Genomic DNA, 23317 nt, shown 5'->3' on the forward strand with positions numbered 1-23317 from the left:
TTCTCATCTTTATTAATGGTTATTACCACTCAACAGTCACACAGTTCTTGGATTCACAAATCTCTTAACTAAAAAATATACCTTAAATCATTAGAGAGCAATAGTAGTCACGAAGAGCAAAATGGTTGTGCATGTTAATGCATTAACATGACATCTTCTAGCAAGAGGCAACAGCAAAAAACACGGCGTTCCTTTCCTTTTGGAGGTTATTGCCCATATCTTATTACCATCGCCTAACAGAATCACATACTGGTATATTCTGTATGAGAGAGAAAGAACAAAATGAACAAGTCCCTGTGGACAGTCCAAAGCTGCTTCTCTTCTGACGTGGGAGGTAAAAATTGCCAAGTACAAAGGAAGTGGCATCAGATGGTCTCAAAAGCCAAACACCAGGCCTTGTTTAGGATTATAGCAGCAGTTTATAGATCAAGTTTAAGAGCACGTGAAAAGTTTGGAAGGGATGCTAAAAAAGGTCAAGTTGATTTAGGCAGACAAATCCCATACAGAATCTAACGAGGAGCATCTCCTATCCCATTTACAAAGACATTCAAATACCGATATAGGTCCATAAGCGACAGCATGGATTTACAACAAGAGTGATGGAACAGGCACCTAATCTCCACTGACAGCAAGAAATCATTCTGAGTATCTATATAGCTCAAAACGTGATCAAACATCTTTGAATGTCCAGCTTCTCCTCTCCCTCGTGCTCTATTGAGCAGCCACTATAGAAGTCACAGTTGTGAAAACCATAACTGAAAGACTACTTTACAGAAAGGCTGTTTTGCCTGGTAACCATATCTTAGTAACACGGTGTCCCCCCCCACAGAAATTTGCTTTCAGTCTTTGGCCAAGTGAGGGGCAGCTGTGACTGTCACAGGAATGATCTTGTTCTTATTTTAGAAGTCAGAAACCCCAAGGTTGTCCAGGAGTGGAATTACCATATCGACCAAAGCTGTCCACAAGTCCTGGAGTTTCATCCTCATAGTAAATAACTCAAATGAATTCACTGTGACTAGAGAAACAAAACCTCTGTAGTCAAAACAGTTTGTCTAGAACTGCTTTCTGTGGTGGCATGAATTCCAGCTATGATAAAATTTTGTAAGCAAGCTGGGGTTAGAGAGACCTTTAAACATGAAAAGAACATGCTCCCAAATTCAAGATTCCACAGAAAGTGCTTTTTTTCCCCCCCACTAATTTCACTGGGAGCAGGTTGTTGTGCTAGGAAATATCATCCCACTTGAATAAGCAGCTTTCCAAACAGCTTCTTCCTTTCCCTAAAAATTCCCATTCCCCCCCCCCCCAAAAAAGCCTGTCTTGTCCCCTCACCACTCTCACCTTCAGAACCTACCCAGAAAAAAAGCCATTTGTCAATTAATTCCAGCCCTTTAGGTTCAGGACTCTATTATGCTGCACAATTGTTCATGTGTGTCTGCTTAATATGGATGGAAAAGATGCAGCTAAATAGGAAAAAAAAAATAGTAGGCTGGGTAGAAGAGGTGCCTTCTTCCATTGTGCGCGCAGTGCATTTTTTGCTGAGTGTAAGCTCTCACACGGCAGGAAAAAGCCCAAATGCCATCCTTGCTCTTGCTATTGGCAGCTGTTCTCTTATCACCAAAGAGAATTTATCGCACCACTGACAGATGCTGAGATTCAGAAGCCGGAGCTGAAAGCCAAAGGGATTGAATTGGAAAACAAAAACGCCAAAAAAAAAGGAGAAGAGCCCTACCAAAACAAGTCACTTCATTGCGCACATTGCACATGCATCTCTCCACGGGGAGAGGAAAAGAGAGCCTGAACCCCCCACGACAGATGTCAGGCGTTCTGTTTTGGGCGCTCCTGGAAGCTGCTCAGGTTCTACAGTGAGGAGCTTGGTATAGGAAACCATAGAGACCTTCACCAAAAAACCCTAACACATTCAGTGCAGGGAAGAAAGATGCATCTCAAGGGAAGAAGGCCTTGAAATCAAGCAGTCTTAGTATTAAGGTCACTCTAGTTATCAGGCACAAGGTACTCGCATTCCAAATGCTGTCTCGCAAAGGGAATTTGTTGGTTGGGGGTGCCCCTGGGATTCCTATTATTTCTTTCCCACCCTTCTGAAGACTCTTGACTTCCACCAGGCTATGAACCTTATGTTCTTACATATAACTCCAGTACATATCAACATCAAGTAGTTGATTTCACAGATGCTTTGGCTACTTCCAAGAAGGGGATGTGACAGGATTTATCTGTTCTAGGTAACAAGGGGCTTTAAATAACTTTATTTTCTGATGTAACAGTCATAATGTATGCACTCCACACAAAAACATGACCATTCACAAGTCATCTTTGCGCATACATACAGCACCAAAATCGCTTTATGCACATGAATAAATATATGGTATCTGTGCCTGTAAACCAGTGGCGGTATTTTATTCACAAGCTTTGCATTAAAGCATACTCATGAACACAATAACCTGATATATACCTGCCTCCCCCGTTACCCTGAAGAAAATACGAATGTACTTTTATACAGGCAAAGAGAAACGTAGGTATACGCTGACACAGTTCCGAGAAAGTCTCTCAACTGTAAGCATTATGAAAAGGAAGACATGCAATACCTTCAACTAACATCCCCAAATGTGTTTTCTCAAGTAAGGAAAGATTGATGACAGATTTCATTCCTGTGCACTGAATTGGCTCTTCTGAAAAACTTGGAGCAAGCCAAGTTCTCCCACAGCAGCAGATTCCAACAGTGGGAAAAGCAGTCCCGGGGCACCTCCCCTTTCTTTGCTCACAAAGAGCTTAAGAAGAGCCCAATCCCCCATTAACAAAAATCAGGAGGTGTTTTGCAAGGCATTTAAGAAGAATGGGATCAAATACTGAATCAAATACACTTTAGGAATATCAGCACTCCCCTGAGGTATAGTGATAGGGGTCTACAAGAAATGGCACTGCTGATAAGAACCCAAGTCACAGTACCAGTTCTTTGTTAATTAGAAAGTCAATGAAGAGGCATCTGATTGAGCTGACAAGTATAACAAATTCCTTCCCGCCAGGATGGAGGAAAACCATTCAGGCTGATTGTACAGTGCCAGAGTGACATCTGGAGGAAGAGCAAAGAATGTGCTTGTGCGGTGGATTCTCACACAGCAGATTCACACCTTTGAATTTTCCATAGTCACATACAACAAACACACCGACCCAGATTCTCTTATTATTTACCTGCTCTAATAAGCCTCCTCTTTTGCAGCTGCCACAGTCCGAAAGGCAGTTCTGTGAAATCTTGCTCCCATCGGTCAGCCCTGCTAGAAATGTGGAAAGGAGGAAAATTAAAAGATGAATCAGTGCCTCAAAAACAGGCATTAAAAAAGTTTTGACCCTATTCATTCTTCCATTTCAAAATTGAACAACTTCTTTTTGCTCGGATTTTGTCATGAGTATTTAAAGAAATGTTTTGTTTGGATATTTTTTCTTTTAAGCCCTTTTTCCCCTGAAGAAATGGAGCAGCATGGAACAAAACATGAAAAGATAATGTAGTATCATAAAAATTACTGTATAAGAGAATTGATACTGGTTAATTACTTAAAATAAATTTGCTGTTCTTTACCTATGTTTTCCTTAAATTACAGCCTAGAGAATTACTACTGGATATTTCATGAGCCCAAACAGGACATGACACAGGCAAGATACTTCAAAAAACAAACTAGAAATGCTTTGTTTATACTGATAACTAGCAGATTTTAACTCAGTAGGGAGCAAGTAGGGTCTTCAAGAAACAGTACATCAGTTAACTTATGATCTCCTCAGATTCCCCTTTGAAAAAAAGACTTCCCTATGTTTGTCTGCACAGGTGATTTTGGTGTCAACAGAGAAGTGTGAAACCTCTCACACACATTTGTCTTTATCCCCAGTCGAGCTTATCTACCAGTAAAATTAGGAATACAGTATAGGAATCAGGGCAAGCTACAAAGTTACTGAAGGAGGTCCATTTACTTCAAAACTGTCTTGCCCACATGGCTAATTTCAATCACTTAGGCATACAACACAATTGTTCAATAACCTCAAAACAAACACTGTAAGTAATTAATTTAAAGCTGCCCTAATTGTTTCTGAATTTCCCCTAGTAATTAAACCAGTAACACTTCTTCTATCAAAGTTTCAGAGCTTTAATTTAACAGCCAGTTACAGCTTCTTTAAAAAAGCAGTGTCTTCTCTGATTGCTTCTGACTGAATCCTTTCAAACACTTAGAATTTAATTTAAAGTGCACAGGACTTAGAAAAAAAGTGCTTTTTCCAGGTACAATGTTCTCAGGGAATTAATAATTCAATGGACAATTCAGACAAATTAAGGTTTTAGCTTGGCAAGAACTTTCTTAGAAGCCCATCATCCTGCATCTTTCCCCTCCCCAATAAAAGTTTCTCTGCTATGGGAAAACCTCTAACACTTGTCATACCATTTTGGTGAAGTACTTGCACTTTTTGTCTGAAGAAGACAAAGACCTTGGAAGAACACTGCATGGTAACTTACTGGAGAGGAAAGACAGGTGAATTAGCACGGATTACTGTTCAAAACACTGGTTTTCAACTTTGAAAATGAAGCCAGATGTAGAGACAGGGATTCAGCTGAATGACTCCTTTTTCCATTTTTTACAGCAGCTGACAAATGACCCACAACTTCTTTTTATTTAGGCAAAGTAGATCCTTTAGAAGAACTCTCTTCAGCAGAAATACTTTTTTTGTACTTCAGAACACACAAGAAAAAAGAAAATGCTAATAATCAGTATCCCAATTAACAGAAGCATCCTCTTACAAGGTGCAAGTATGATTCCTCCAAGGAATGAAAATTCTTAGTACTTTTTGACTTCATGTTTCTGTTTCTTGGCCCATATTTTAGGAAGGCTTGCAACATCCAGGTCTACCTAAACGACTTGGTTTTTACGATTTTAAAAGCAAAACACCTTTCACCATTAGTTTCTCAGGAAAATACTTTTTTTTGGATAATAATAACATTCGCTAACATGAGAATAACATATCACTTCATTATATATCCTGTTAGAGGAATTACTTTTAGAAAATGAGTTATACCTACGCTTATCACTGACAAGTGTTGCTGCCTTTTGCAGCACTTCAATCCTATTCTGAGCACCGACAGACAGCACAGACAAGCCTGGAACCAGTGTTGCAGCCCAAAATGAAAACTCCACTTTCAGAGACTAGTTTTGATATAGCCAGTTTCCTTTGAAAAGTTTCGGGAAAAAACGGCACCGTATGCATCTGTCACAAAATAACCCCGGTGGCCCACAAGTATCCAAACATTAAACGCTTAAAATGGGTATTAGCGAGCACCGGGGACTCCGGGAAGAGTTTGCCAGGGGGACCGGACACCCGGAAATGCGGGCAGAGAGGATTACCTCAGCGAGCGGCGCCGCAAGCTCCCGCGCGCTCGGCGAGGCGCCTTACGGCCGCGCCCAACGGTCGCAACGGCCGCCGCGCGAGGAAGCGACGCCGCGGGAGGGCGCCGCTGCCCGCCACGTGCCGAGTCGCACGGCGGCGCGGACGGCGCAGGGGCCGCGCGAGAACCCACGTGGGGCAGGGCGGAGAAGCCGCGCGGTGACGCCATAATCGCGCGACTCCCCAACGGTCGTAACGGCCGCTCGTCCCCCGGCCGGGCTCGGCGCCCTCTCCAGCCCCCCACGGGCGGCGCGGCGGACCCCCCCGCGGGCGATGCGCGCCGGCCCCGCGGGCGGCGGCCGGTGAGGGCCGGGGGCGGCCGCCGATGCGGCGAGGCGGGGAGGGCTGAGGCGGCGCGGCGGGCAGGATGCACCAGAAGCTGCTGCGGAGCGCGCACTACATCGAGCTGGGCAGCTACCAGTACTGGCCCGTGCTGGTGCCCCGCGGCATCCGCCTCTACACCTACGAGCAGATCCCCGTCTTCCTCAAGGACAACCCCTACATCACGGACGGCTACCGCGCCTACTTGCCCTCCCGCCTCTGCCTCAAGAGGTGAGGGCGCCCCCCGGACCCCGCTGGCGCCGCGCCGCACCGCCCGGCCCCGGCTCACCGCCCCTCGTGTCTCCCCTCTCGCAGCCTCTTCATCCTCTCCAACGAGACCGTCAACATCTGGAGCCACCTGCTCGGCTTCGTCCTCTTCTTCACGCTCGGCATCTACGACCTGACGGCGGTGCTGCCGGCGGCCGGCGCCTCCCGCGAGGACTTCGTCATCTGCTCCGTCTGCCTCTTCTGCTTCCAGGTAAGGCCGCCCGTTGGCCCCCCGGGGGGGGGGGGAGGAACGACTGTCTTTGAGCAGGAAGGGGTTAAAGGCCCCCGACTCCCCTTCCACGTGTATTAGGCCCCGAGGAGTGGGAGGGTAGCACTTGGCTGAAGCTGAGAAAGAGCAAGGGCGACTGGAGTCAGGCAAGGGGGAAGCGTGCTTTAAAGGAGAGGTTATCTAAGGCTTACTGCAGAGGGGGAAGGTCTGACTTCAGTATTGTCCTACATGACACAGACAGCATCTATTGCTGCTGAAAAGGGACACCAAGGGGAAGGTGACTGGCAACTACAGCATGATGCAATTCTACAGTTGTACTACTGCTCTTGCTTTAACCTTCGTGTTCCCAAGTTTGTAGGATAGAAGAGGTAGCTGTAGCATGCCAGCATGGTGCTGACATTGCTTTCGCTTTCCAGAAGTTATTCTGGTTATTCCTTACAGAATCCGATCGTGCAGTACCTTAAGTGGCTGTAAGCAACTTCCTGCTGAAAGCAGTTGTCCTTCTCATTTTTAGTAGATGCCTCTTACATAGAAACATTTGTCACAGAAAACTGTAGTTCCTTAAAGAGTGCATGCTTTACAAGACATTCTTGCTCCTATGCTGCATAGCAGAAGAATCTTGTTCCTGCTCCAGAGAACTTAAGTCTGAAACAAACCCTGAGCCAATACATTATTGGCAAAATAAATATAGGACAGGAAAAGGTACGATAGTGGTAATCCATTTTCTGTAGTAAAAACAGATTAATTTTTTTTTTCCTGTACTCATTAGATACTGCCTTGATACCGAAGGCCTTAATTCCTTTCATTCAGTTCTCAAAAAAAAAAAAAAAAACCCACCTTACTCTGCAGACCCTCTTTTAAAGCAAGTCAGATGACTTTGTACAAGAGAGCCTGCGTAACATAGCCTTACTTCAGCAACAGACTTAGGCAAGTTAAACAAGACGACTGTTGTACGTTTCATTCTGTTGGCAATGGCAAGGATTTGGCCTAAGTACAGAAAGAAAACATCTTTTACCTGCTATGAGCAAGAGCATGTCTGTCTCAAATCTGTTCTCTTCTCAGCACCAAAAACTTAAAATGTATCATCACTTTACTGCTGAAGCTCTTGTAAAATATACAATCCCTAAAACAAGCATGCAAGGCCAGCAGCAAGAGTTCTGATAGAATGACTCTAAGGAACACTGTCCATATTCCATCAGGAACACAAAAAGCCTTTGTATAACTAGAAGCTGGTAGGTTTCCTTAATGGCTGGGGCAGTACTTTTGTCTTGTTTTCTCCACTCCTGTTGTGAGATGCAGGGTAACACAAAACAAATGTCTCAGGGAAAAAATCTGATGCCTGCTCAGTAGCAAAATAAGTGGCCCGTGTATTGGAGGAGCTTAGGAGGTTCATTTTTTCTGTGCTCCCTCTGTGGAACAACACTGGTTCTGGGCACTCAGGCTCGATTTAGGCATTGGTTTCCACCTGCAGTAGGTGGGCCATGCCTCATTCATCAACCCACTGTACTTAGGCAGATGTAGCTTTTGCATACCCCTACTCCATAGTTGCTGGCTCCTTTCTCAGCCTTATGCCCTTGGCCTCAATAGCCTAGTTTTCTTCGCTGTGCAGCTTGTGATTACCAAGTCATGCAAAGATTTCTGTTTCTCCTCCAGTCTGCCAGAGAAGCTTATGTTAGTTTCAGTTGATTACTGACAGGAATCATAATTGTGTGACACCAAGTAACACTGCCGAACATGTAACAAGTTAGTTTTATGCTGAAAGCTTTAGAGTCCGAGCTTGCTGTAATCCCTCTCAGTTTTCAAAAAATTAATGCATCTTTGTTTGAATATTTGTGTAGGTCTGTATGCTTTGCTCAGTAGGATATCATCTTTTTTGTTGTCATCGCTCAGAGAAAACCAGCCGACGATGGATGGCATTAGATTATGCAGGAATTTCCATTGGTATCCTGGGCTGCTATGTATCAGGCGTGTTTTATGCATTTTATTGTAACAACGTAAGTTTAAAACACTCCTTCATATGACATTTAGTACCTGTGATCTCATTGTCATGGTTCACATGCCTTAGGAAAGGGGTTCATTGCATAGGCAGGAGGAAGGCAGTGGGAACAAATAGTTTCATTCAGATGTCAGCACAGCTGTACTTGCTCAAGTGATGGGTAAATTCAGGTTTTCATTTTTAAGCTGTCAATCACCTCAGTTTCAAGAAAATGTGTAGATTTATATGAAGGCAGTGTAAACTTTATGGGGTTTACCTTTTGTCAAACGCATGAGGTTGATTATGGGATGTGTCCCAATCACAAGTATTTTAAACATCACTTCCTACGAAGTAGCTTACATGGGGTTGGAAGAAGCTTATTTTCTCTTCACCTAATAGAGGACAAATAAAAATAGTTCCCTTCAGTCCTAAGTTATATCCCTGTTTGTAACTTGGCAGCTTCCTGATAGGCAGGGTAGACTATCTGAAGTAGCCATGTGGTAGTTGAACTGCACAGCTTACGCAGAGGTGTATTTAAAACGCATTTTAATTAAGGCGGTGCTCGAAATAAATAGTTTTCTAACAGAAGGCATACCCGAGCCATAGGGTTCGTTTCCCCTGTCAATTGATTAATAGGAGTCCATTCATTCAACCCCTCTCATTTGTGCTCACAGAAGTGACAAGCAAACTGACACATCATTGCATTTAGTAACCTGATCTTTCTACCAAAAGCTTACCTTTACACATGATGAGAGAAAACCCATCAATTTGCTTTCGTTTCTTTTTTTCTCAGTACTGGCGTCAGGTATATTTAATCACTGTGCTGGCAATGATCTTGGCAGTATTTTTTGCTCAGATTCATCCCAGTTACCTCACGCAACAGTGGCACAGGCTGCGCTCCATCATCTTTTGCTCAGTGTCTGGATATGGAATTATTCCTACAATCCATTGGGTTTGGCTCAACGGAGGGATTGGTGCATCTATTGTACAGGTAAAAAAAAAAAAACAAAAAAAACCCTTCAACAAATAAGATTACCTTTTGTTTTTCACTTTGTCTTCCCTGAGCTCTCTTATTTTCCCTTCACCCTTTTGGAAGTGAGGGGGAAATAGTGGTAATTAAGAATTTCTTTAAACAGAGGATTTCTTTGGGTGGTATTATCTAAATGCAAACACTCAGATTTATTGAGAGTCAGTAGACAGGTTGAATAGATAAAATGTTTGACTAATTTACAAAGAAAGAAAGAAAAAAAACGGGACAAACATGTCTGTGTATGTGTACATATACACACGTATGTATGTATGTGCCTGTGGGGCAGAGCAGCCTGCCTAGGCTGATGCAACCCTAGCTCACCGCAGCTGAGGAGCAGGAAGCAGTCTGTCAGGCTGCACAACCGCCCCGGGCTGTCCGCCTCCATACCTTCAGAGAAGAGAGGGGAGCAAGACGACTGTGATGAAATGATCCTTTGCTCCCTCTTCTGTTCCCACGGCTTGCGGGGGGGGGGGGGGGGGGGGGGGAGAAATAAAAATTAAAAAAAAAAAATCAATATTTGCGTACGCAGTGCTCTGACTTTTAAACAACCCTCACTTAACATCACTGTGAAGTTACCAGACTGTTTTCCTGTTCTTGTTATGCTACTTCAAATTATGGCTAAAGGTTACTCAGCTCTGAAAAACAGGAAGCACAGCAGAGCTAGAGGGTGAAGTTGTGCCTCAAGATGAGAAACCCAGGGATCATTGTAATTACCCAGGGATGTAATTATGCCAAAAACCACCTGTACTTTCCCCAGTAAGCACTAACTGTGCAAATTCTTAGACTGGCCCTTCATGAGAACTGTTATCTAGGGTGATGACTTAGCCTGATCCAGAGCTCCTGCTGGAGGAGGAGATTTATGAGTACGTGTAGTCTTTAGACAAGGCACTTAACACTGGGCTTGTAAAAAAACAGATGAGCAGCTCTTTTCCAGTTTAGTTTGTCCTGCTGTAGCAGAATGGTAGATGCATTACTCACTGTGTTCCTGTGAAAACTACTCCGTTTTTGGCAACAAAACTCCCTGTTAAGGAAAACTAACAAAAGCAACCTATACCAATGGAGTGCTTTCCAATCACCAGCTTGATGCTTTAAAATCTGGTACATAATATAAAACGTGGTCATGGCTTCTAAGTTACCGGCTGGGAAACCTTGATTGTGTGAGCTATTTTGGCAGTTTCTTCCTCTCCCACCCCTCCAGTCATCCCTGTGATCCAAACTACTAAATGAGCTTTTGAGATGAAGTTGTTATCCTCAGTTAGCCTGGCCTTTTTGCATAATGTCAACAATCAGATTCTGTTCCACAGTTAATATAAGTAGTGAAGTCAAATTCGGTTTTGTCATGCCTTTGTTTGTAGACAATGATTCTTTTCATTCATTCTTTACCTTTTGCAGGAGTTTGCTCCACGTGTGGTGGTGATGTACTTCATCGCTGCAGTAGCTTTTCTCTTCTATATTTCCAAAGTTCCAGAACGATACTTCCCAGGTACAAAATTCTCTTCAGGGTGTTCTTTCCTGCAGTTAAGCTTCCTACAGTGTCACAATCCTTGCTGTGAGTCCTGAACTTTAATGAGATCATAGGTTGAATATGTTCTACGTTCAATATTCTCGTATAGAGTAAAACGTTGTGTATAGATGAATCAGAAGTTAGACAGAATTTCTGAAAACGGTTGTGAAAAAACAAGCTGAGTGTGGAGTTGAGCTTCTGAGTGATAGCTAATCGCATTGCATGAGTTACTGCTGAATTTAACTCACCTCTTTCCCTTTTTTTTCCAACAGGACAATTGAACTACCTCGGATCTAGTCACCAAGTATGGCATATCCTTGCAGTAGTGATGTTGTATTGGTGGCATCAATCTACAGTTTATATCATGCAATATAGACACAGCAAGCCCTGTCCTGAGTACAGCATGGACTTGTGAATGAAGGTATAGCAGTTTTCATACTCGTGGGAAGGTGAAGTTCCAACATGTATAGGATTAAATCATCTCGTTTTTAACACATCATATGTCACAATCTTCCTAATCTTTTTAGTGCCTCTGGAGAAAATGGTGACAGGTGTAATGCTTCTGTGTGAATAAAAAAAAAAAAGTAGTCAGCTCGAGACCAAGCCTTCCACTAAACTATACTGCTGTTTCACCCTTTTAAGTCTGTAGCAATGACCAGTTCTTTTGTTCCTGCAAAGCCTTTACTTAAGCTTTTTTGCCAGTTTTTAGCTTATTAGGCATTTATCTGAGGTTTTTTTGGAAATCAAGGAAGAGATGATGTATTTCCTGTAGATATTAAGTGACAAAACCTGTCTCTCCCCTATCTTTCAGAGACATCTTACTGCAATGAAATTTATGATTATGAGGGTCTGGACCTTATCTAGAAGCTGAACTGTGAAGTTACGCACTGAGGCGGTTCCTCTCCAATTTCTCACGCGTTTCCGCACTTGCTGGGACATACGCTATCAGGAGCTTGGAAGAAAACATTGCCCAGGTCTTGGATAAACTTCCTTGTCAATCATTCCTGTTCTGCAGTGAAGTACAAAACAGGTCTTCCCAGAGTGGGTGATGGAAAGGTGGGCCATATGAGCAAGTATATGCATCACTGCATTCCTTTCCTGATGGTAAACATGAACGACAGAAGTAAGTACTCTTGATGAGCTAACAGACCCTTATACCGGTTCAGTGATTTGCAGGTTTTTGTTCAAGTGCAGAATGAAGGAACAAGCTCCTAACAGCATTCTTTTAGCACTATGATAAACGGTTGGACCTGGTCTTGCATCTAAATCACATCAGTACAGTGTGCTGTATCTTTCAGAGTCATTGTCTGAGTGATGTGCTTATGCTTAAACATCAGTACAGTCATGTGTAAAATGGAATTCAGTGGAGTCTTGTACTTTCCTAGAAAAGCTTTTTTCCTTGTTTTTGGCAGATGTCAGCAGATATCATTCACCATAGCTTTCTGTGTTACAAATCTTCAAAGTAGCTCCCCCCACTATGGACCATGTCATTACTTCAACTTTTTCAAACAACTAGATCCCTTATGTGCTTGTAAAAATACTGTTCTGAAATATTCGGAGGGTAGCAGCAGTTCAAGTTCTGTGCACTCTTGCAATCAGCAGACAGGTGCAAAGAGGTTTTTTTTAAACAAGTTAATTTTTTTCTCTCTCCTTTTACAGGTATAAATAATACACCCTAATTGATTAAGTGATACTGCTGTGAATTCAAATCACTGAACTGGGGCTTTTAATATATCATGTATTATGCTGTACTTTCAGCACTTTCTTACTGAAAAAAGATGTATTGCCATAAGTTTTCCCACAGTAAAAGTTGCCTTGGGTTTTCAAAACTGTAGTTAAACCATGCCTTGTAATATGAACGCTAAGGAGTCTTGAAACATACAGGTTTTTAGATAGCTGTAACTCAGCATAATTCAGCTTGGTGGGTGCCAGTTTTCCAAACTGGATTGGAATTCTTCATATTTTTGGGTTAGAAACAATTTAAGTGGCTTCTGTACAACAGCTGCCTGTGTTTACAGTTCAGTTGAGCAGTAGTAGCAAAAGCTGCTGCATGGCGTGATCAAGTGTTAGTCAGCATTAGTCAGTGTTTTCCTCTGCATGCATCAAGATGCTGTTAATCCAAAACAGTTATAATCTGGAACCAGAACAGTTGAAAGACATGATTGCATCAGCACCAATAGTGTCAGAAAGCAGGTGAACCTCTAACTTTCTGCTATGGCTACAGGCAGAAACCTTCTGTTCTGGGATTATCATAAGGTGGTACAGCTGACGTCACTAGAAATCCATATGGTATCTGCAGCAGTGGGGCCTTAGAAATGTACAAATACCTTCATTCTGACTGTGTGATAATCTGACAACAGTCAGCCTAAGACATACTGATAGTAGCCTTTTGCCATTTTAAATAAGTTGTCTTACCACATAAGGCCAAGGAAGAGATGACATTGCGTAGCATTGGGCTAGGAAAACCTTGGGCAACAATACTAAAAGCTGCATAACGCACAAGAAAACCTATCAATCAGCCTTGCCTATCCTCTGCTGTTGCCTTTGTCCTCTCAGAGAGGATGTCTTCCCTGAATGGGTTTTTGCTTACCAGGAGTCATAGCATAGGGCATTTCTCCCTTCAGGCCCAGCGAGCCCTGCTAGTGCAGCAGGACCATCACAGCATCGTTCAGGGGAAAGGGACCACGGTGGGCCGCTAGTCCAGCCTCCTGCTCAGCTGGGCCAGCACCAAGTTCAAACTCGGTTGCTCAGGCCTCTCTTCCATCAGACCTTAGAAAACTTCTGAGAAAGACGACTGCACAGCCTCTTTGAGGCCGGTCCCAATGTTTGGCTGGCCTCATGGTAGACCGCCCTTCTTGCGTGTCAGTACTGCCCCTGCTTCAGCTTGCACCCGCTGTCTTCCATCTTCTGGCCATGCCTCTCCATGCAGAGCAGGCTGCTACTAGGTCCCCCGAAACCACCACCTCCTCTCCTGGCTAAATAGGTCCAGCTGCCTCAGCCTTTTCTTGTAGGGGATGTACTCCAGGCCCCTGGCCCTCTTGGTGGCCCTATGACCCAGGAGATGTTGTCCAGGATATAGTGATACAAACTTCACTGTAAAGCATTTGAACGTTCATCTGAGATGGAAAATGCAGGGCACTAACTCCTGTACTGGTCTGCTGGCGTTTGTTATGAGAGGATAATGCTAACTGTAGATGAAGTTCATCAGTGTAGTGTTTTTCTCAGCTCCAAAAACAATTAATGGCAAGAACTGACTTGGCATTTAGAATTTAACTCCCAGACCTTTCAGCTTTTTCATGTGAACATTGAATTTTTTTTATTTTTTTTAAACTTGACAGCCAAGCAAGTTTCAAGTGCACTAATGACTACTACTGAAGCCTGACAAGGAACCTGCAAGTTAAAAAGCCTGTTTCCAGTGATATGTAAACAATATTTGAACAATGCGTGATTGTGTCTTGAGAGCATACTGATTTTATAGTTTGCTTTTTTTTTTTTATGTAAACTAACTACTGTAGCAGTTTTCACTGGATAAGGAAACTGATTGCCAAGTCATACATTTTTATGACCCTGATAAAATTTATCAAGCTGCATGACACTGATTTATGTAAATATTGAACCTGTAAATAAATTTTGGTTCATTGGATGTGTACTTGGGGTAACATCATTCTTGTTTTTAATACTATGCTCAAGAGTTTCATGTTAGTTAAGTGAAATATGTGAAATGCTCAGCCACAGAACCCCTGGCAACTCCCCAGCGTTTGAAAGAAATAAGGAGACTTTCTTGAATTATCAAGAACACAGTCTAGATGGGCAGGGCAGGTGTTGTAATTGCACTAGTCTATTGATATTTATTGCATGATGTTCTTTTTGAAAGAGCATCTCCAGGGTCTGTTAGACATGTGCATCTGCTGATTAACTCAATTTTGTTACCACCTTTTTATCTAGATTGTTTCCCAGTATAAATAATGTCTTGTTTGTACCCTAAGAGCTTGGGTCATTTCTGCTGTTATCGCTTAAACAAAAAAGAAAGGTCCATTTCCTCTGCATCAACTGAAAACATAGTACTCTTCTCATCTCAACTTGGTAAAGGTACTTTTGCCCTAGCAGAAGTAATCCAATTGCATCCTAAAAACAGTGATGAGAAGCCAAAATACATGCCAATATTTGAAAGCAACAACCTTGCCCACATCCTGCCACTCTCAATACACCCGACTTGCAGCTACACCCAGTGGCAGCAGCCAGCAGGAATCAGTTTGCACCCTTGGCTTCATGGCAAGGGCACCTTCTCGCACTTGGATCAAGTGCGCAGCTAGCGCTCCCAAAAGACTTTTACACCGATGACGCTCAGGATTCCCACAAGTCAGCTTCCTCTCAAACTTGCCCAAGTCTTTAAAATGAGAGGACTGTGCATACGGAAAACTTCAGCTGGCAAGGTGAAACTAGCTGTTTAAAAGGGAGAACTTAAGAGCCACTTTAGCTCAAGCTGTATCAAGCACAGCCTCCAATTAAACTGTATTTGTGGATTTGTTTGTAACCAAGTTAGAATGAAATGGGCAATAGGCAGAAGACAGAACAACCAGAATGTTTGCTGCTGTTTAATAACTGGGTCCTGCTGCCACTATTCATCTTCATCACAGTTTTTGTTCTTAGGCTTAAGAGTGAAATCAGTACAAGCAGCCTCAAAAAAAAAAGAAAAAGAAAAACACCACAAAGAACCCCCCAAAACAAATTATATCTAGAAGGGTAAGGGGCAGAACTCAGTCCATGGAGTTAGCATTAGAAACTCTACTTAAAATTTAGGCTATTGAGAAAAAAGGACAAAGCTTCGATTACCCCCCCCCTTTTTTTGGGGGGAGAAAAAAAAACAACAACAACAAGCACGCACCTTCAGAACTTTTCTGCTTGGAAGGCTTTAAGGAGTAATACTGAGTCCAAGGAATTAAAAATACACAGTCAATAGCATTTTAACTGCTTGAACAAAAATGATGATTGGACAGCAAATATAAGCATCTGAAAACAAAAAAAAGCAGGGACAGGAATCTACAGCTGCAGAAAGCATCAAGCAGAAAAAGCATTGCTTATAGTGAAGAAACTGAAGCCTAAGTGTGAAGACTAAATAATGCAATGTTTAAGAAGATCTGCAAAGTCACTGTATCATGTTTGTTTATTTAACAACTGCACGTATTTTATGACTTACATCAATTTCACATAAAAAGTTAAAGTTCTCTATTTAGTGGTACACAAAAAAGCTTTAGAAACTTGAAGTCTAACAAGACATGGAAGTGTAGTTCAGGAAAGTGCACTTAAAAGCTGTATGCCAGCAGTTTTAAAATAGTTTTTATGCTTTTTAGTATTAAGTGATGCCTTAGTCACAAACTTAGCTATACACACAACTTCCTTGATCTTCCTTTTAAAAGAAGCACAGCAAAAATGTAACCGAGCAGTCACCCTTTGCACTTTTCCCTCTTGCTCCTTTCGCTGCTTTCTTTTATATTCACTCTTTCAGTCACATGAAAATGATTGTGGCTGCGATGTTACTATAAACACAGTAACTCCAAGAGATACATCATGTGTGCGAGCATGTGTATATTTTATATATAACTTTTATATATAAAAATACACCATATAGTATAAAAATCTCCAGATAAACTCTTTTTCTCACAGTAGTAAATATATCAACTTATTTTCACAGTAGATACTTTGTTTTTACTAATTGGGACACCCAGAATGATTAAAAGGTATTTCCATGAAAGCTGGTATTCACGGGTCCCCCATTACGCAGGTCAGCAGAAGAAATCACGCACATCTCAAAGCTATTATTTTGACAGTTGGCAAAGAAAGACGACTTTTTTTCTTTCTTTTAATGATCTCAACCATTAAGGCCTAGTACCTTCTGACAGAATCTCTTAGGCAGCTGATTCCGAGAGGTCTGCGGTTCTGTCCTTTAATACTAAGAGAAAAGCCCTAAATCAATGGATATTCTCTGCTGGAAGAGAAATGTCAGTTCCTTACCTTGCCAGTGTTGTCTTCACAGGCAGTATGGTACGCCTCTAATGCAGCAAGATCTTTCCAGTATTTCAGTTAGGGTGGAAAGTGAACACACACACACACACACACACACACACCCCGAATACAGGCAAAAGGATATCACGTTCCCCTACAATACCACATTTTGTCTCTGTTTAACAGTACATCTTAGCTGAAATCAAACCCAAGCCGCAAACCAAATCTACCATGCAAAGTTACCCTAGTGAGGCATGCTCATCTCTCTTCAGTCACAAAAACAGGATAAAATATTTCTAACTCTAAAACCAAAAAAGTTTATGCAAAAACCTGCTTCCTAACGAGAATACATAGGGCAAAGTTTATTAAGGCCATTAGGAAGCAAATATCATTGGCCATAACTAATAAGCAGCCAGAGGCATGATGCCAGTTCTAGGCTAACTTGGCTCTACGGTTTGCTTTTATTTCCTCTATTAGTTGCTGTGTATAATCTAACCTCACCTGTACTGCAGTAAAACCACTTAAGAACCCCCTGCCAAAAAACTACACACCAGAAAAACCTGTAATGCTCCTCAGCCTGAAGTCTCAGGGTAAACAGACAACAAATGTCATTCCTTCTATTCTTAATTTACCTGAAGATTTAGGACCACGGTAAGTCTTGGTCCTAAACCACCGTTGATGCGCAACCTTTCTTCGGGTTTTAACAGCAAACCTCTTCTCCTTTCAGACAGAGGAGTCGAGACCCACTCCTCATACATGCTGCTAAACCCACGCCTCCCACACTAAATGGCCGCGCAAACCCTTCAGTTCCTTTTACTCCAGGGAAAGCAACGGCTGCAGAGCGTCAGTGAAGACTTACCAGCCACTTTTAAGACTCTGGGTCAATTGTCCATTTTAGTCTCATTTGGTTTCCACCCAACTGTCCCACTTTTCTGCAAAATTTTGTTCCAACAACTCATTAGGCAGGTAAGTAAAATTTCAGAAGGAAACTGTACGAAGGCAGCTAACAAGCACGCACAGGAAAGTATAAATCACAGTTAACCTGAGTATCATAAAATGCTACAAACTTGGCGTGCGCTTCTTACAGCCTTTGGCACAAAAACCAGGTGAGAACAGTAGTAATAAAGCCTAAGAAACTCATGTGCAAATAGAGTTGAAACATTTCTACTCACATACTCTTAAAAGCTTAACTTCTAACCCTGCAAAAGGCCAACTTAAGCAAGTAGAGCTCTAATATTTCCATTTCACCCTGTCAGAACAAAAGAAAAAAAAAAAAAATCAATGAGGGTGCACAGCTATGTATGTGTTACTTTCAAAATCTAGGATTAGGAGAAAAACTCAAAATATATCTGAGGCAGCATTTTTTCAAACCAACTGAACAAAACCACCAAAGGAAGAAGTCTTTTTTTAAAAAAAAAAAAACATGTTTAACATGTTTTTTCTATAAATATTTTTAAAGAACCCACCCCCCACCCCCCCATTGCCACAGCATATCTCTGGGTGACTGTGTAACCAGCTCAACTTTTTTTTTTTTTTTTTAGTAGACTTGGAAAAAAGAAAAATGTACCACCCTAAACATTTCACTTAACCTATGGTAGAATGGGGGGAGGAGAGAAGGGAAAACCACGGACACTTACTGTCTCCATATATAAACATTCACCTATCTGTTCATCAGCATTCAGTAGAGCAGGATATCAAGGTGGGATAAGCAGAGGAAGTAGTTCCTTCCACTCCTTCCACAGGATTGCCATTGAAAAAATGTAGACTAATTGGACTGTTCTGATTCATACTCACTCCACAGTAGGTATAAATGGCTTGACACAAGTTGCGAGGCAATGGAGAGGCTGGCCCGCCTACAGGTAGCTCGTGCTTTTATAACAAAGTAACTAAATCTTGCTTTCAGCAAGTCTCATTACATCACTTGCCCATCATCTATCTACTGGCACTGCATGCTCCCAAGTTTTTAGCCATGTCTCACGCACCTAATGTCTCAGAGGTACTCTGCAGCAGGACAAGCGTCCTGCCTGTAAGGCTTCGCGGTGTGAAATGCAGTTTAATGGTACAGTAGCGATCAGCATCTGCAAGCTACCTGCTGCTTACCCCTTCTGTTCTGAAACCACTCCGGTTTCAGAGTGAAGTTTCTTCAAAGCTCAGTGCATTTAGCAAAACTTTCTATAAAATAGACTTAAGTACAATAATAGATTCATCACAACTTAAAAGAACATTAGGTTACAATCATTTCATAAAATTATTATTGTTTTAAAAAACCACAAGTTTTGAAAGAATACACATTTTCTTTGCAATAAAAATCCAAGAGGAAAAGAAAAGGTATTTTTCAGACACAAATCCCAATTCATAGTCAAATAAAATTGACGGTTGCATTTCACAGTCAACTGTACAAGTAATCTGAAACAATCCATCTGTGCCAGATGTTTTATTCAGGGAAACCAGCCTCTCTTCCCCAGTGTACTGAGTAGTCTTCAAAGTGCTGCAAACACTGGCTGCATCCCTGCTGGTTTCCTTTCCTACATTCAGGCTTTTCATCTCGCAAACCATTATATTCTCTGCATCTTTAGTTTTAACTCTAGACTTCCAGTTTGCTATTTTACATTAATGGCACTTACTGTAAAAAAATAATAATGAAATTGAACATTTAGGCACACAAAAAAAAAAGTAATCCGCCTTTCATCTCTGCAGCTGCATAGATGTCTACCAGGTCCCAAGCCATAGCTGTGCTCTGGAATTCTGGGCCACTGTCCCTTTGGAGGACTTGGCTTCTTTATTTCATGATTAATAAAGACAGCTTTCATCTAGGAAGCGAAGACTCGACAATTTCCAGCAGATTAATCTGGATATTAGTACATTTAGGTTCTTCCATCTATTGCGACTGAGACAAAGAACCCATTCCAATTCCTTTAGCCCACTTGTATGTACGAAAAACCTTTTTCATGCAACTTCTGCCTATCCCCTGCCCTCCATCTCCGCTCATCACATAGGACTGAGAAGGCAAAGCAGAAGTGCAGAATGACAAAATGTTCCAGGGCCACAAAGTCAGTGACAGACAATGATTCATATCAGATTTCTCTTATGTCCTGGGAAGTACCTGTCATATCAACATGATGCTCCTGTCTTTGTTTTTCTCCAGATGAACAACAAAATATGCCATGATTCTGTATTTTGCGGTGCAAGCTGGCCACACCCTCTTTAACTTGAGTAAACTGTACAACCAGGTTCCCTGTCAATTCAACCAGATAAGTTATTCCACTAGTTAAAACCTCTATTAAGTAACCTGGAGAGATGGGGGGGTAGGGGAACCCCCACTGGAAGCATTTACTGCTTGGAAGGAAAAGGAGCTGCTCCAAAGGGATCCAACTCTAACGCCTGTTGCTGCTGGGTCTGGGCACTCTGCACAACCAGTTCTGTGAAGGGTACTGCACCAAAGTCATCTGTTTTTAGCCCATCACCACTGTGAATGGCCCCATGCAAGGAGCTCTGCCTAGGTCTACCAGCCACTACTACTGTACCATGATCCCCACGGTTGTCACCAAATCCTTGATGCTGGGGATGTCGCATCAAGTCTGGAGGGTGGAAGGGTTTGGCTCCAAAAGGATCCAGCAGACTCTCGTCCGTCTGCAGAGGGTTGGTTCGATCTTTGCTGTCAGTTAAAGCAACGCTTATGTTCTCTTTCGAGTCTGAGATGGTCAGGAACTCATTGCTGCTCTGCGAGTCTCTGCGGCCCGCTTTCTTGTGCCTGCGGGCTCTCTCAGGGGTGCGGTAGCTTGGTTTCAAGGCCTTCTTTGCGGTGGTCGGGGTGCCGTGGTGGCGCTTCCCGTTGTTCTTAGACACTTCCTGTTTCATGCGCCTTTGGCGGGAGGAAAGCTTCTGCAGGTTACGCTGTTGTTTTACCTTTTGCTGCTGCTGACTCCCTGCGATCTCTTCAAAAGGGATGAGCCCAAACAGGTCCTCTTTACTCCCACCGGTCTTTGGGAGAAGGGGAGGCTGAAATGGGGTGCAGCCAAAAATATCTACACCCCGTGGAGAGGCAGGTGAGATTTGAGTCTCAGCTCCTACCACCTGGCCATCTTGCTGAGCCACCTTTTTGCTGAATGGGGCTTTTGTGAAAACATCAAAGTCATCCAGCTCTTGGTTCAGGCCAGGAAAAGCAGTCTGAGGAGAGACATCTTTGTCACTCTTCTCTCTTGCTTGTGGCTGAGGCTGAAGAGCAAAAAAGGGCACAGCCCCAAACACATCAAATTCTTGGCCAGAGCTCACCTTGATTACAGTACTTGGCACTTCAGACAGGGAAGCGAGCATTAGGTTGGGTTCTTCAATTTCACTGCTGCCAATGCCCTCTCTAAATCTACTGCTGGAGAGCCCTTCCACAGATTTTCGCTTGGTACGATCCGAGTCCGAGTCAGAACTTTGCTTCTCTTCCTCCTCCTCTTCCACCTCTTCCTCAGAGTCCATGAGAAGAGGTCGGTGGCCTAAGTTCTCTGGCTCCGTATCGTCATCATTGAAGTCTCCATTCTCACCTTGCAAGACTTCCTCATCCTCCTGCTCTTCTTCCTCACTGCTCCTGGGAGAAGGAGGATCAGATTCAAAATCACTCTCTGACTCATCGCCACCTTTCACTTGTCCCTCTGCAGTTTTCCTCCCTGGCCGTGGATCTCTAAAAGCATGGCTCAGTTTTCCAGCCTTGGTAGGGGTGCCTAAGTTATTTTCTCGATTGCTGGCCGAGTTTTCCATTTGTTTTCCGGGGGAACCTGCAGGTCCAAAGAAAATGTAGAACAAAACTTGAAATACACTCTTAGAAATCAACACTTACTTCCCATACTCCATACCCACACATACAAGGAATCAATGCAAACATATGTTCTGTAGTTCCTGAGAGGAATGAGCTAAAAGCACATTTAATGTTTAAAATAACACCAATAAAAGGGATTAGTAGTCAGACCTCACATTGTCAAGTACAGAACCTCTAGAAATACAATACTAACATTTTTGGGGCAGGGAGGAGGACACCAATGAACACAGGTGTTCTGAAGAGACAGCTTTTCTAATACTCTAGTTACCCAGCAGCTCCTGCCCAGGAGAACAGGAGTGTGCATGGAGGACCGATTTTTGTTTTGTTTTAAACAAGCTACCTATTTCTTGAAATAGTTAAGTTCTGATACTGTGCTCTAACAAATGTATTGTTCTCATCATGAAAACTATCTGCCAGCACAAGTGAAAACAAACCAACCCGACACAATTCAGCAATTTCAGACAAATCACTTCAGGTCTTGGGGACCACTTCACACCCACAACCAATCTGAGACAGCCTAACATTACTGTCCTACCAAGAAGTCTGCTGTGCAGTTTCTGTATACCAGGAAGCACGTGTGACCTGCTGACAATCACAAGCTCTCAAGCAATGCCTTAAGGCTGCCTTTGAAGAGGTTCTAGATGATCGACCCACTGTACGAAGGCGCGTACCGGGCAGTCAGAACCATACGGCAATACTAACATACTCAGTGTGGTTTCAAAAGGGAAACAAGAGTGCATGACACCCTAGCTTTTAGTTCCCCATCCCGATGACACCAGACAATTCTGCCCAATGCCTCCAAGATCATTAGGCTCCTAGGAGATCTGTGAAAACTGGGGCCTGTGTAAGAAGGAGTAAGCTTCACATCCCAGCTGCAGGGAAGACTGCAGCAGGAGCTCAGCATCTCTCTGTCTCTCATCTACAGGCCACCAGCTCCTTACATCAACTGAACAATCAGGACTCGGAGAGCTTGGCAACAAGCACAACCATTTCTTTTTTTGTCTCACTAGCACATGCTGAGGCATTCAAAAAGAGAAACGGACGCAGAAATCCATATGGACATAGCAAGGTAATCAGCTAATGCAATTTGATGGAAACGGTCACACTCTCATTTTAAACACTCTCCCCTTACCACTAGTATGACTGTTATTTGCCCTCCTAAACCCCACTGACAATTAAGTTTGATGGTTACTGCCATTTGCGCGTGTGAAGAGGTCTTCCAAAGTGCTCACCTTCAGTTTCAGCAGAAATGGTCCCTCTCCATTAGGGTCTTGCCCGTGAATAATGGCAGCAGAGTTCACACTGAGAGCAACATGGGCGACCTTCACAGGACCTTTTTTTTTTTTTTTTTTTTAAATATACTTGCCTTGATGTTTCAAACTCGTGCCTAATAAATGTTTTCTCTTCCTGTGGCACTGAAGCTCCACATTTAGTCCCTTCTAACTGCCAGTGTAGAAACTGGAGGGGCGGGAAGTGAAGAAGGGTGTGTGGTTTTGTTTTTTGTTTTTTTTTTTTTTTTTTTTTTTTTTTTTTTTAAGTTTGAGAGAAGTGTTTTCTTGTTTGTTTGCAATTAGGATCCATCAGCTCAGCTTCTCTAAGGGAGGAAATCCATCTGTTCATTTTGCTCTGACATCCTCATCCCTGACATTTACTATTTGACAACTAGAGCTAAGCAAACAATTCATTCACGACTCTGCCATGCAATGGTTGGCTTAAAAATACTAGAAGCAGTAAAAACTTTGCCATCTGTT

At 42.7% G+C, this 23317-nt stretch overlaps 2 protein-coding genes across 7 annotated transcripts in view; one reads left to right on the forward strand and one right to left on the reverse strand.

Annotated features, from left to right (window-relative positions):
* Positions 1–5748: 5748 nt before the first annotated feature.
* On the forward strand, positions 5749–14408 carry PAQR3 (progestin and adipoQ receptor family member 3). Of its 3 annotated transcripts, none has more exons than XM_067297455.1 (8): positions 5749–5985; positions 6070–6232; positions 8089–8244; positions 9019–9216; positions 10648–10738; positions 11032–11180; positions 11571–11882; positions 12419–14408. In XM_067297455.1, exons 1-6 carry the CDS (start codon positions 5801–5803, stop codon positions 11172–11174), a joined length of 936 nt encoding a protein of 311 aa, XP_067153556.1. In that variant the 5' UTR covers positions 5749–5800; the 3' UTR covers positions 11175–11180; positions 11571–11882; positions 12419–14408. The 3 variants fall into 3 exon arrangements, with proteins under 3 accessions (XP_067153556.1, XP_067153557.1, XP_067153558.1); XM_067297456.1 differs by having other exon boundaries at positions 14098–14408; XM_067297457.1 differs by lacking the exon at positions 8089–8244.
* Positions 14409–15905: 1497 nt separating this feature from the next.
* Positions 15906–23317, reverse strand: part of BMP2K (BMP2 inducible kinase) — a 70997-nt gene continuing 63585 nt past the window's right edge. For all 4 annotated transcript variants that reach the window (XM_067297459.1, XM_067297458.1, XM_067297461.1 and 1 more), the window contains one exon: positions 15906–21525. In XM_067297459.1, coding sequence (XP_067153560.1) covers positions 20093–21525 — 1433 coding nt within the window. In that variant the 3' untranslated portion in view covers positions 15906–20092. The remainder of the gene's footprint in view (positions 21526–23317) is intronic.

This window comes from Apteryx mantelli, chromosome 5 (genome assembly GCF_036417845.1).
Source record: "Apteryx mantelli isolate bAptMan1 chromosome 5, bAptMan1.hap1, whole genome shotgun sequence".
Lineage (NCBI taxonomy): Eukaryota > Metazoa > Chordata > Aves > Apterygiformes > Apterygidae > Apteryx > Apteryx mantelli.